Source organism: Gorilla gorilla, chromosome 14 (assembly GCF_029281585.2).
Source record: "Gorilla gorilla gorilla isolate KB3781 chromosome 14, NHGRI_mGorGor1-v2.1_pri, whole genome shotgun sequence".
Taxonomy (NCBI): Eukaryota; Metazoa; Chordata; class Mammalia; order Primates; family Hominidae; genus Gorilla; species Gorilla gorilla.
In genome coordinates, this window is record NC_073238.2 from 55,197,459 (window position 1) to 55,212,562 (window position 15,104).

The 15,104-nt window shown below is 40.1% G+C and overlaps 1 protein-coding gene across 6 annotated transcripts in view; it reads right to left on the reverse strand.

Moving 5' to 3' along the window:
• Window positions 1-9,743: 9,743 nt before the first annotated feature.
• The window catches only part of ELF1 (E74 like ETS transcription factor 1), a 126,104-nt gene continuing 120,743 nt past the window's right edge, over window positions 9,744-15,104 (reverse strand). For all 6 annotated transcript variants that reach the window (XM_055360028.2, XM_055360031.2, XM_055360024.2 and 3 more), the window contains one exon: window positions 9,744-11,742. In XM_055360028.2, coding sequence (XP_055216003.1) covers window positions 11,139-11,742 — 604 coding nt within the window. In that variant the 3' untranslated portion in view covers window positions 9,744-11,138. The remainder of the gene's footprint in view (window positions 11,743-15,104) is intronic.

The following is a 15,104-nucleotide window of genomic DNA, read 5'->3' on the forward strand; positions in this document are numbered from 1 at the left end:
TAGTGTTATATATTATATATTATATATATTATATATTAGCGTTATATTAGTGTTATATATTATATATTAGTGTTATATAATACATAGTTATATATTATATATAATAGTGTTATATATTATAGTGTTATATATTATATATATAGTGTTATATATTGTGTTTTATATATATATATAACACAAGCTACTTCGAGCTCCGTTTTCCCTGGGTTTTATCATGGCTTTCGTCTCCGTGATGTCACTGGCGGCTGCGTGGTCTTTTCAGTGAACAGAGGGACCTGGATGGCGCCTGGATTCCCGCGATCATTGCGCTGGGAATGGCAAAGGGCTGGGACTCGCTAGAAGTCGTCCTGACCTAGCAGCGGCTAAAAGCCTTCTGGTGCCCGGGGAGACGCGCCCGGCGCCCGCATACTATTCATTCCCTTCCTCATAACTCCACAGCCCAGGCTTTCTTCTTAGTGGGCTTCCCAGATCAAGAAGGAAAACCTTTTCTATACGAAAGCACTGAGGGGCGGAAGGTGGCCTGAAGTGATCTCAGGGCCGCTTTGTTTCCCAACCCAGTCGGTCAGGTCCTCCCTCAGCGCCCTTTGACCCATGCACATCCCATGGGGAAAGCTGCCAGCGCGTTCCAGGGGTGGGGTCAGATTGGGGAGCTGGAGGGAGTGGTCTTTATCTGACTTTATCCCACTACCAAACTGTGTTAATTAACGTAGCTTTATAATAAGTCTTGAAGTCCTTTATTCTCCCAAGATTGCTTTGGCTTATTCTAAGGCCATTGTATTTCTAGGTGATTTTGGAATTAGCTTGTCAGTTTAAAAAAAAACAAAACTGCTGGGACTTGTACTGGGCTTGCATTGGATCTATAGATCTGTTTGGGGATAACTAGTATATTAACAATATTAAGTCCTTCAATCCATTTAAGTGGCCGTTTATTTAAGTGGCCTCTAATTTCTCCTGGCAATGTTTTGTAGATTGTACGCATATTTATACTTTAATGCAGTTGTGCTTGGATAGACTGCAGTATAGAGATCAAACATATCTTTCATTAGATTTCTTCTTGAATAGTGTTTTGAATGCGATGTTAAATAGCATTTTTAAAATATTCTCGTTTGTTGTAAGACTATAGAAACGCTATTGATTTTTACATATTGATGTTACATTCAAGCATCTTGCTAAGTTCCCTTATTATTTGTAATACTGTGTAGAGTCTTTTGGAATTTATGTGATGACAATCTTGCAATCGTGAATAAAGATGGTTTAACTTCTCTGTAATCTTTATACGTTTTAGTTTTGTTGCTGGCTAGTATGTCCACTATTGAATAGAAATAGTGATAATGGACTTACTTGTCTTGGTTGTAACATCAGGAGGAAAGCATTCAATATCAAGTGCTTTTTCTGCCTTTATTGAAATGTTCATATGTATTTTTTAATAATAATATATAAAAATTTAAAAAATATTTTTAATAATAATGTTACAATGTAACCAATTACATTGGTTAATTTTCACGTGTTATCTAAATGGCCAGTTGTCCTTCCAGATTCCCATTGATTCCGATTGGGATGGTACTATAGGAGAGGCAGAGCCAGCTAAGGAGATACAAGGTTTATTCAGGACTTACATACAGGGGTGGTCCAGTGGTGGTGGGCTGGCCTGGAGAACCGCTACTGTTCATTAAAAAAAGCGTGTAGTCTATATAGCATTTTCACTTAGCACCCTCCTTCTAGCAACCTCCATTTAACCCAAAACAAAGGGCCTTGCTCCACTGTACAGCCTGTGTTCTAAGAGATGGGGCAGGGGTGTGGATGTCCTTCATAGATAAGGAGTGAATCTTAGTGTTGGCTACTCCTGGCTTCCTTAGCCTAGGACTCCAAACACACTTAGAATAGGGTTATTCTCAGTATGCTCCAGTTATGGCTCAGCCATACACCAAGGTGTGTACACCAGCCCCTGCCATGCACCAATATGCATATAAATATGAATAGCCTCTGAAAGGGCGAATTCCAAGATTGACCTATAGGTCCAACATGAAGAGTTCTATATTAATAGCTATATCATGGCCAGGCACAGTGGCTCACACCTGTAATTCCAACATTTTGGGAGCTTGAGGTGGGTGGCTCCCTTGAGGCCAGGAGTTGGAGACCAGCCTGGGCAGCATAACAAAACCCCATCTCTACTAAAAATACAAAAATTAACTGGGCGTGGTGGTGAGCACCTGTAATCCCAGCTACTAGGGAGGCTGAGGCACAAAATTGCCCGAACCTGGGAGGCGGAGGTTGCAGTGAGCAAGGTGGCACCACTGCACTACAGCCTGGGCAATAGAGTCAGACTGTCTCAAAAAAAAAAAAAATAGCTGTATCATGGACATTGAAATTATGAGATTCCAAAACTACCACCAGAATGGCTTAAATTAAAAGGACTTCCAATACCAAGCATTGACAAGAATATGGAGCAACTATATGTTTCATATATTGTTGATGAGAGTTTAAATTAGTTGATCATTTTGGAAAACTGTGTGACACTGTATTAGTCTGTTCTTGCATTGCTATAAAGAAATACCTGAGACTGGGTAATTTATAAAGAAAAAATGTTTAATTGGCTCATGGTTCTGCAGACTGCACAAGAAGCATAGCAGCTTCTGCTTTTGGGGAGCCCTCAGGAAGCTTCCAATCATAGCAGAAGGCAAAGGTAGAGCCGGCATCTTACCTGGCAGGAGCAAGAGCAAGTAGGGTGGGGGGAGGTGCCACACACTTTTAAACAACCAGCTTTCCCAAGAACTCATTCACTGTTGCGAGGACAGTACCAAGGGGGATGGTACTTAATCATTCATAAGAAACCCACTCCCATGATCCAATTACCTCCCATCAGGCCCAACCTCCAACATTGGGGATTATAATTTGACATGAGGTTTGGGTGAGGGCACATACCCAAACTATATCAGACACTATCTACTAAAGCTAGTTATACACATACCATACTACCCAATAATTGTACCACTGGGCATATACCTGAGTATTTATGATCATATACAAGAATATTCATCGCAGCATTATCCACAGTAGCAAAAACTGGAAATAATCTAAATGTCCTCAAATTGGATAAAAAAATTACATAGCAATGAATAAGAATGTACTACTACTATACCAGACAATATGGATGAATCCTATATACATAAGTTGAGGTAAAGAAGCCAGACAGAGTACATCATGATTGATTCCATTTATATGAAGATAAAAAACTGTAGTGAGAGGTATCATAAGGGAATCTCCTGGTTGTCAGGGAGGGTGGGGAGCAGGGGCATAAAGAAACCTTCTTGGATGCAGGAAATATTACATATCTTGATCTGGCTGGTAATCACAGAAGTGTATTGAGACATAAAATTGTATCAAGTTATACACAAGATTTGTGCAGCCTGGGTGCAGTAGCTCATGCCTGTAATCTCAGCACTTTGGGAGGCCAAGGCAGAAAAATTGCTTGAGCCCAGGAGTTCAAGACCAGCCTGGGCAAGATGGGGAGAACTTGTCTGTACAAAAAATAAATAAATAGAAAGCATTAGCCAAGCATGGTGGCATGTGCCTCAGCTATTTGGGAGGCTGAGTCAGGAGGATCGCTTGAGCCCAAGAAGTTGAGGCTATGATCATGCCACTGCACTCCAGCCTGGGCAACAGTGCGAGCCTCTTTGTCTTTAAAAAAACAACAGCAACAACAACAACAACAAAAATTTTTCACTTTATTTATTTTGCAGACTAGCTTGGGGAGAAATGATATCTTTCCTTGCTTGCTTCATTCATTCCGTTTCTCATATCTTTTAGTAAACTTTTATAATTTTCTCCATAAATTCTTGGCATCAGTTTATTGAAACCTTGGGAGGAAGGAGAGACAAATACTTAAGAAGTCATTGATAAAATATGTTTTCATATGCAAATGACACAACTAAATATGCCAATGTACTTCGCTTGGTTAATTTAAAGAAGGTGAAGAATAACCATGCTGGATTAGGGGACATTTCTTGAAGGATAATTGGTCTTCAACTCGAAGAGTGAAAATATTTAGTCACTTATCCTGCGTTACCTAACATCTTCCTATGAAAGGGATCATTTTCATTCATTTGAAAGAGAAAATCTTCCCAATCTAATGTCGAGGCCATCCTTAAGTAAGCGTATTACACTTGATAATTTCCTTCCGAACTGAATCTAACAAGACTATCTTATTTGTATCTTTTTCACAATAAAGCTTTCCCAAAGAGAGGTTTATGGATTTGTGCACTTTACAAAGTTTTATATATGGATTTGTGCACTTTACAAAGTTATACTTTAATAAAATAGAAAAAAGATTTAAAGCAAAATCACTAATAATCAAAATTTAAAATGTAAAAAGCCATGACATTTACAGTAACATAAAAAATATTAAATACTAAAAAGTAAATCTGACAAGAGATATGCAAGACATGTGCACTGGAAACTATAAAACATTGCAGAAAGAAATTAAAGAAGACTTGGGAGGCCGAGATGGGTGGATCGCCTGAGGTCGGGAGCTCAAGACCAGCCTGAACAACATGGAGAAATCCCGCCTCTATTAAAAATACAAAATTAATCGGTCGTGGTGGCACATGCCTGTAATCCCAGCTCCGGGGGAGGCTGAGGCAGGAGAATCACTTGAACCCAGCAGGCGGAGGTTGCGGTGAACCAAGATTGCGCCACTGCACTCCAGCCTGGGCAACAAGAGTGAAACTCCGTCTCAAAAAGAAAAAAAAGAAAAGAAAAGAAAAAGAAAAAAAGAAAAGAAATTGGCCGGGCGCGGTGGCTCACGCCTGTAATCCCAGCACTTTGGGAGGGCGAGGCGGGCGGATCACGAGGTCAGGAGATGGAGACCATCCTGGCTAACACGGTGAAACCCAGTCTCTACTAAAGAAATACAAAAAAACTAGCCGGGCGTGGTGGCGGGCGCCCGGTAGTCCCAGCCACTCGGGAGGCTGAGGCAGGAGAATGGGTGAACCCGGGAGGCGGAGCTTGCAGTGAGCCGAGATTGTGCCACTGCACTCCAGCCTGGGCGAGAGAGCGAGACTCCATTTCAAAAAAAAAAAAAAAAAAAATTAAAGAAGACTGAAAAATGGAGAACTCCTCCAAATTGATGAGTCAAAGACTCAATATTGTTGAGATCTTCCGAGACTGACCTATAGACTCAACATGATCCCAATCAAAATCCCAAGTGGGGCTGTAATCTCAGCTACTGGGGCCTGAGACAGGAGGCCAGAAGTTCGCTTGAGGCCAGGAGTCCGAGACCAGCCTAGGCAATATAACAAGACCCCATCTCTGAAATAAAATAAAACTAAAAATCCCAGAGGCTTTTCCCTTTTAGAAGTTGACAAACTGACTGTAAAATTCAAGTAGAGGCCGGGCACGATGGTTCATGCCTGTAATCTCAGCATTTTGAGAGGCCGACGTGGGCGTATCACCTGAGGTCAGGTGTTCGAGACCAGCCTGGGCAACATGGCAAAACCCCGTCTCTACTAAAAATACCAAAATTAGCTGGGCGTGGTGGCAGGCGCCTGTAATCCTAGCTACTTGGGAGGCTGAGACAGGAAAATTGCTTGAACCCAGGAGGCGGAGGTTGCAGTGAGCCGAGATCGTGCCACTACACTCCAGCCTGGGCGACAGAATGAGACTCTGTTTCGGGAGGAAAAAAAAAAAAAAAAGCAAATTGTACAGCTTTCCCATGAGATGTAAATTCACTAAGTATGGGGTGGAACCAAAAAATTTGCATTTTAAGAAAAACATCGGCAGGGTACAAGGGCTCAATCCTGTAATCTCAGCACTTTGGGAGGCTAAGGGGGGGCGGATCTCTTGAGCCCAAGAGTTGGAGACCAGCCTAGGCAACATGGCAAAAACCCCTTTCTACAAAAATACAAAAAAAAAAAAAAAAAAATTAGCCAGGCACAGTACACACCTGTGGTCCCAGCTACTCAGGAGGCTAAGGAACGCTTGAGCCCCAGGAGGCGGTGGTTGCAGTAAGCCAAGATTGTGCCACTGCACTCCAGACTTAGTAACAGAGCGAGAAACTGTCTCAAAGAAAAAAAAAAAAGGATAACACTGAAATAGTTGGCCTAGGAACCCAGTTTGATGGAGGAATTTGAATGGTAAGCTAAGGATTTTGGACCTTATCCTACAAGTAGAAAGGTATTGAGGGTTTCCATATATGAACATTATGTATTCCCAAGGGATATTTTTATTTGATATTTTTGAGACAGGGTCTCATTCTGTCACCCAGGCTGGAGTGCAGTGCTGTAATCACAGCTCACTGCAGCATCAGCCTCCCAGGCTCAACAGATCTCCCACTTCAGCCTCCTGAATAGCTGGGACTACAGGCTCTTGCCACCATGCACTGTGATATTTTTACTTTTTCTGGAGATGGGGTCTCATTATATTGCCCAAACTGCCAAGGGATATTTTAGAAAGACTATTCTGTAAATAGGTGCATGATTGTGATACAATAAAAACATTTTATTTGGCTTTCATCCCTAGGTTCCTGACACCCTAGCTTCTGAAACCTTTGGCATTTAGAAGGGATAAGAGTATCTTTTGTTATTCGTAACAAGCTCCTTTCAACCATACCTGAGTTTATGCTAATAAGGTGGACACTTCATGGGTCCCCAGATAGTTTCAGGATGGGAAATGATTTCCAGAGAAACCAACCATGTAATTAGAGTTGGAACTTTCAGTCCCATCCCCAGGGAGGGGAGAGGGTGTAGAGATTGAGTTCAATCACCAATGGCCAATGATTTAATCAGGCATGCCTATGTAATAAAAGCTGCATTTAAAAACTCTTAAAATGATGGTGTCTGGAGAACATCTAGGCTGGTAAATACTTTGAGGTGCTATGTGGGTGGCACATCGTGAGACGGGAGAGCAGCTCTGTTCACTTCCTCCCATTCATTGCTTTATGCATTTCTTTCATTTGGCTGTTCATGAGCTGTATTCTTTATAATAAACTGACATAAATGTAAACCAGTAAATTGGTTCCCTGAGTTTTGTGTGCTCTTTTAGCAAATTATCCAACCTAAGTGGGTGGGGGTCATGGGAACCCCTGATTTATAGCCAGCTGGTCAGAAGTACAAGTGGAAACCTGGGACTTGCAATGGGCATCTGAAGGAGGGGCAGTTTTGAGAGACTAAGCCCCTTAACCTGTGGGGTCTGTGCTAACTCCAAGTGGTTAGGGTCAGAATTGAACTGAATTGTAGGACAAAGACACCCAGTTGGTGTCAGAACTGGGTGTGGGTGTGAAAAAATCCCAAGCTTTTAGTGTCAGAAGTGTGAGTAAAAACAGTTCATATTGATAAACTAAGAGTTCACAAGCAGGAAGTCACTTGGGAGGCTATTGTCTGTTTTGTTCACTGACCTATCTCCAGCACAGAGAATACTGCCTGCCACAAAATACACACTCATATATGGTTTAAGTGAATAAACTGTGGCGAGAATAACACAGAAAAGACTACAACTAGGATGATAGCTATAGATATAAAAAAGGAATATATGGATACATAAGACATTCTAATGGGGGAAAAACAGGTTCCTTAGTAGCTGGTACTTAGTTAAGACCAAAAGACTAAGCTTTTGAAGTTTTAAGGTTCTTACTATATGACTTTCTTCTCCCTTTTTTTTTTTTTTTTTTTTCCCGAATACAGGGTCTCTCCCTCTGTCACCTAGGCTGGAGTGTGGTGGCATGATCATGGCTCACTGCAGCCTCCATCTCCCTGCCTCAAGTGATCCTCCTGCCTTGGCCTCCCAAGTAGCTGGGACCACAGGAATGCATCACTACACCTGGCTAATTTTTTGAATTTTTGTAAAGATGACATCTCACTATGTTGCCCAGGCTGGTCTTAAACTCCTGAGCTCAAGTGATCCTCCCACCTCGGCCTCCCAAAGTGCTGAGATGACAGGTGACAGACACTGCACCCAGACTTCTTTTCCCATCTTTAAAATTTCAGTATTCATGGTAATTGTACACTATTCCAATAACCTTAAATAATAGTGTCTCTAAAAATTCTCATACTATACTTCTTAAAGTAAAAAAAACCCATACACAATTTAAATGGTGTTACTATTATAAATAAAGAGAGTTTATCTGGTATCTCCTATAAGGATAACTGACTCAAAAATAATGCAAGATCCGTAATTTTTAAAAAACCATTATGTACTGTATGCTATGGCTGGAATGTTTGTTCCCTCCAAAACTCATGTTGAAATTTAATTGCCAAAGTAAAGGTATTGGGAGGTGGGGCCTTTAAGCAGTGATTAGACCAGGAGGGCTCCACCTTCATGGATGGGTTTAATGCCATCATAAAAAGGCTTGGCTGGGTGCGGTGGCTCGTGCCTGTAATCCCAGCACTTTGGGAGGCTGAGGCGGACGGATCACCTGAGGTTGGGAGTTCGAGACCAGTTTGACCAACATGGAGAAACCCCGCCTCTACTAAAAATAGAAAATTAGCTGGGCATGGTGGCACATGCCTGTAATCCCAGCTACTTGGGAGGCTGAGGTAGAAGAATCACTTGAACCTGGGAGACAGAAGTTGAGGTGAGCTGAGATCACGCCATTGCACTCCAGCCTGGGCATCAAGAGCAAAAATCTGTCTCAAAAATAAATAAATAAATAAATAAATAAATAAATAAAAAGTCTTTTGGAAGTGGAAGTGGGCTGTCTTCGCTTTTGTCTTTGCCATTTGAAGATGAAGCCTTCTTCCCCTCCAGAGGACACAGTGTTCAGGCACTGTTTGGAATGAGAACCGTCAAACCTGTTGGTGCATTGATATCGGACTTCCCAGACTCCAGAACTGTGGGCAAATCAATTTCTGTTTGTTATAAATTACCCAGTCTCAGGTATTCTGTTATAGCAGCAACAAAGAAAATGAACTAAGACACTGATATTCACTATCTATGTGGTGAAAAAACCATAAAACTAACTTATCTAGTTAAAAAGGTTTTATTTAACTGGATTTTGGTATACTAATATAGTATTACACGGCCTTTAAAATCACATTTTGGAAGAATATTCACAAACATGAAAAAATGAGTAAGTGAAAGTTACTTCTGGATATGGGGTATTGGATTACAGAGATTTTAATTTTCATAAGAAAATTTTTCTATGTTTTCCAAGTTTAACTATTAACTGACCTAGTTTCTAACTAGAAAACTCGTTTTCAAAAGTGTGCTTAGGTGGGGCATGATGGCTCACGCCTATAATCCCAGCACTCTGGGAGGCCGAGGCGAGCGGATCACCAGAGATCAGGAGTTCAAGACCAGCCTGGCCAACATGGTGAAACTCTGTCTCTACTAAAAACACAAAAAATTAGCTGGGTGTGGTGGTGGGCACCTGTAATCCCAGCTACTTGAGAGGCTGAGGCAGGAGAATAGCTTGAACCTGGGAGGTGGAGGTTGCAGTGAGCCAAGGTCACGCCACTATACTCCAGCCTGGGTGACAGAGCTAAGACTCTGTCTCAAAAACAAAACAAAACAAAAGTGTGTTTAATATTATTACTGGGAATATTTTATTGTTGTCTAATTTTTACAACTTGGTAATCCATTGTGTGATGTTTAGAAATTGCCATTTGGCCTGCTAGAAAGGAAAAGTGAAAGGATGATATTCTGCAATTCTGACTAATGAAATTTATTTATAAACATTAAGTAATGCTAATGTTCTAGTAATATTCTCTGCACACTTATTCTTTAAGAAACTTTTGCCTGAAAACAGACACTGAGAGTTTTTATATGATTTATTTAATAATAAACCAATTAAAGATACAAAAATGTTTAGAGGATTCCAAAATTTAAATTTTTGTTTAAATACAAATTCACTCTGTAATATGAAAACATAGCATTAGACCTCTAAACATAATGATTTTTTTCATCTACAAAAATTTCTGTTATACTAGAAAATTTGCAGAAGATATTTTTTCTTGTGACATTAAATGTACATTATTTACAGTTGAAAAAGTAATCTAAAAACATTTCATTTCAGAAAGTTGGATATATATGTTATCTTTGTATGCAACCCCCCCAAGTCCGCCCCCAATAAAAAATGATCCAAAATATAAAGCAATTATGCTTTTATAACTGACTACTCAGCCAGATTAGCCCAAGGCTCAAGTTGCTTTCTTGGCCCTTAAGAAAGAGTCTTGACTCTCTCAAAATAGCAGTATTCTGTTTAGCACTTAGCAACACAAGTTTACTAATGGACCGCAAAGCACAGTGGCCTAAAGAGTTAGTAAACAAATTATTTAGGAAGAATTTATGGCAGATCTTACCCATAATAGATGAATAAATTTTGTTGGGTCACTTATTTCTCTGCAACATTTTAGCTATTCTTACATTAGGAAATAACCTGGTAATGATTTAATTGACATAACTTGAAAATATAGGTATTAGAATTAAAAAAATTAGAACTAGAAGAGAAAGTGGTGATCATCTAGTCTAGTCCAATACATCTCTTCCTTTTATGAGAGGAACTAAAGCCCAAAGAGGTCAAGATTACATAGCTAGTTAGTGGGAGTGCCATTCTTAGGCTGATGCTTTTATACTATCCTGCTTCTGAAACAGGGTCAGCCATACCACCAGCACCTCCAATTTTTCATGTTATTCTACATATTCATAGTTCTATATTATATAGTGCAGTCAACTAAAGTCAATCTAAGTGACACCATAATTTTAACAAAGCATAAAATAGGTTTTTTGCATTTGAAAGAGTCAAGACTTAACTTACACAAGTGGAATGAAAATAGTTCCTATATAAATTTCCTGTTGCCTTCTATTTAAGTTCTGTATTTACAAAAGAATCAGAAAATCTAATACAATGTAAAATTAGAAAAGAAACTTTAAAAATGCTTATGATATAGCAACTGAAATAAAAATCTCAAAAGAATGTCTTCATAGTGTAAAATGCCTGTTCCTTCACGATTGAATTCTGAAACATTTAGATAACAAAGAGAAACAGTTGAGTTTTCCTCCCTCATCTAACAAAGTCAAAATTAACTCTATTTTTAACAATTACAAAATTAGAAACCTCCTTAGAATTTATCTTAGAATCAGTCAGTCTGCATATAATTGAAAATGTTCAATTAACAAACAATTATTCATAAGCTTTGGTATACTAACTAAAAAGAGTTGGGTTCCAGCAGTTCGTTTTGTTTCATAGCTACCTGAGAAGTAAATCCATTGGAACTGGACACTACCATCACATAAGGCTGTGGCTGCTGCTCTGTTTTCTCAGTGTTCTCTTTCAAATGATCTTCAGATTCCTTTTTCTCTACTTCCTGTGTAAGAGTTTTTGTTTCTTGAGTTTTGATAACTGAAGTGATTACAGTGCCAGGTGGGTGAGCAACCAGCTGTGAACTGCGAGGAGAAAAGGTCACCACAGGTGCAGTAGCACTGAAGGATGGAGAGGAAGCCACACTGACGGTTCCATTGCAAATGGTCTGAACATTGCTAGTAAGGACCTGCTGAACCTGGGCAGGGCCCAAGACAATTGAAGGAGGAGAGCCCGCCTTTTGTGACTGCAGCATGACATTTTCTTTCAGTACGGTCATGGGCTGTGATGATGGAATGGCTTGTAAAATAAACTTCTGAGATCCAGTACCTGCTGATGGATCTGTGCTGGCTATAACTGTTGTGAGTGGCACTGTTTGGAGTGTTACTGTATGCAACTGCTGATTCCTAGGAGACACAACCACTGGAACTTGGGTTGGAGCCTGTATAGTCCTATTGAGATGATGAAATTAAAGTGAGACAATTAGCATATTCTACATCATTTAAAACTTTAACACTTGACAAGTCATTTTACAAAATACCAGTTATGTGTTTCAAAATGCTGCTTCCCATATTTTCAACAGAGCATGACCAATATCATGCCAGACTTTGTATTAAACACTACATACAGAGATGCCTAACACAAAACTCTCAGGCCATTAACTATGATACCATCTGCTGAGTGCTATGGAAGAAAGGTCTGTACATAGGGCCACATTAACACAAATGAGGAGCTAATTTTGTTGGGGAAGGAGGAGGATGTTAAAATGCTTAGCAAGAAGTTTGCATGAGCTTCTTAAAATTAGGAATTTAAAAGCAAATCTGTTTGATTCATTCCTGCTTTTTTTTTTTTTTTTAGATGGAGTTTCACTCTTGTTGCTCAGGCTGGAGTACAGTGGCGTGATCTTGGCTCACTGTAACCTCCGCCTCCTGGGTTCAAGCCATTCTCCTGTCAGCCTCCCGAGTAGCTGGGATTATAGTCACGTGCCACCACACCCGGCTAATTTTTGTATTTTTAATTGAGATGGGGTTTTCTATGTTGGTCAGGCTGGTCTCAAAGTCCTGACCTCAGGTGATCCACCCGCCTCGGCCTCCCAAAGTGCTGGGATGATAGGCATGAGCCACTGTGCCCGGCCTGCTATTTTAATATTTGAGAGATAATGTTACCAACATGCTCATCCACAATAATTACCAAAATTCATATAATTGTATTCAACCTGTTTTTACATATAAAGGGAGAAGTGCTTAATTAACCTAAACAAAAAACCTACCTCAGTCTTAACCATATGACGGAATTCTTAGAATTTTAATAGCTCACATTTCATGTCATATTTAGATGAAACAAGCCATGATTATAATTAACCTGTCAGGGCTCCTGGACTGGTAGAGAAAATATGGCTAAGCTTTGGAAAAATACATAGAAGCATGTTTTAGTAGTTTTCCAGGTTCAAATAATTTTCACAAATTTTGGTCATAAAGCTACAGTTTAACATAAAATCCTTTAATGCAAAATCTAGTTTATGTAGGTTGTTAATCCCACTCATTGAAGAGAAAGTTACATAAATGATATTATGAGTCAATCTAATTTAAAAAGTTCACAGCTCTGAAATTTATAGTTAAGGTTATTGTTAATATAGTATAAAACAAATGCTGTTGAAAAATCTCAGTATCTGGATGTCAACTGTGTCCTTTGAATTCTGTAAAGTTATTTAATGAAAGATACTTGCTATTTCAAACAGCTGACAGCTAGACTAGTCTCCATAAACCAAGCATTAAATATTACCACTAGATTATTAAAGCTACATTTTGAAAGTTAGTTATGCAGTCTGTTTCTCACATATGAGAAATAAAATAGTGGAGGAGAAAAACAAATTGGCTTGGTGGAAAGATGAAACAAAGACCCAGAGCAATTCAGGACACGTTCAAAAGAAGTGGGAATACAGACACAGGATGACTAGAGCCCTCCCATTCATGCAGGATACAGATTACCAAACTTAGATGGCCACCCAAGTTCTCTTGCCCATTTGATTCAGGGAAATCTGGGGTGAGATGGGAGCCTGGGTACAGTACCTGACGCTATAGCCAGATACCATTTTTTTTTTTTTTTTTGAGATGGAGTCTCGCTGTGTTGCCCAGGCTGGAGTGCAGTGGTGCGATCTCAGCTCACTGCAACCTCCACCTTCCAGGTTCAAGCAATTCTCTGCCTCAGCCTCCCGAGTAGCTGGGATTATAGGCACCCGCCACCATGCCAGGCTAATTTTTTTGTATTTTTAGTAGGAACAGGGTTTCACCACGTTGGCCAGGCTGTTCTTGAACTCCTGACATCATTGACATCACGTGAGCCACCGTGCCCAGCCCAGATACCATTTTTAAATAAAAAGGGCCTAAGGGCTTCCCATGACAAGAGTTTACATAACATACACATAGATAAAATAGTACTTGGCATATAGTTAGCACACAGATTACATCAATATGCATAACCTTATAATATGTATAACCTTGCCACCCTACAAATATTATCCCCATCTTACATACGAAAACGCTGATGCACAAACAGGTTGCAACAGCTTGCATAAGGTGACCAGTTAGAGAAGAAGAGAGGCCATCTGACTGCAGAGCCGATGTGCCGCCTTACCATTACAACAGACTGCCGCCACTTAAGTCCTGAGCAACTTCATCTTTAGTAAATACTAAAGATGAGTACTTATTATTCTATCCTTAAACAACAGGCAGTTACAACTCTCTAATATATGCCTCTCTCATTCTTCTTTCCTTCTGTAAGGTATGACACAAGCAATAATGTACTTGGAAATTTTCCATATTGCTAATCAGGGCTGCCACTAGGACTTCGCTGCTTCTGTTTAAATTAGAAAAAGATGTCCTTTTCTTGGCCGGGCGCGGTGGCTCACGCCTGTAATCCCAGCACTTTGGGAGTCCAAGGTGGGTGGATCACGAGGTACAGAGTTCAAGACAGCCTGGTCAACATGGTGAAACCCCATCTCTATTAAAAATACAAAAATTAGCTGGGCATAGTCGGGTGTGGTGGCGGGCGCCTGTAGTCCCAGCTGCTGGGGAGGCTGAGGCAGGAGAATGGCGTGAACCTGGGAGGCGGAGCTTGCAGTGAGCCGAGATCGCGCCACTGCACTCCAGCCTGGTTGACAGAGCAAGACTCCGTCTCAAAAAAAAAAAAAAAAGAAAAAAAAATTAGCTGGGCCTGGTGGCGAGTGCCTATAATCCCAGCTACTCGGGAGGCTGAGGCAGGAGAATTGCTTGAACCAGGAGCTGGGAGGTGAAGGGAGCAGTGTGAGCGAGATCGTGCCACTGCACTCCAGCCTGGGCTACAGAGGGAGACTCAGTCTCAAAAAAAAAGTCCTTTTCTTGAGACACCTGACTGCCATCTGTCAGAAAATGCATATACTTATCTATACCATCTACAATGCAAATATATTGGCTTATTGGAACAAATTCTAAAACAATTTTCAATAATACAAATTCAGAGATTAAATAAAATATTATTAAGTCTTTGCCAACCACAGAATTACTTTTTTCTTAGTTAATGATTAAACTGTCAGTTGCGTCTGGTTGTATTATGTAATACAGATTCTATTACAGCTGACTACTTTTTAAAAATCTCCTAAGCTGCTTGTAAACAACTGGAAAAATATTGGTAATTTACAATTTATCAAAATTTCTGAAACTAACACAGACCATATAACATTTAGCATTTGCTGAGGATCTACTCAGGTGTCAGGTGTCATTTAATTGTCACAGCCAAGTGGAAGGTTAAATATTATCATCTGTGCTTTATAGATAAG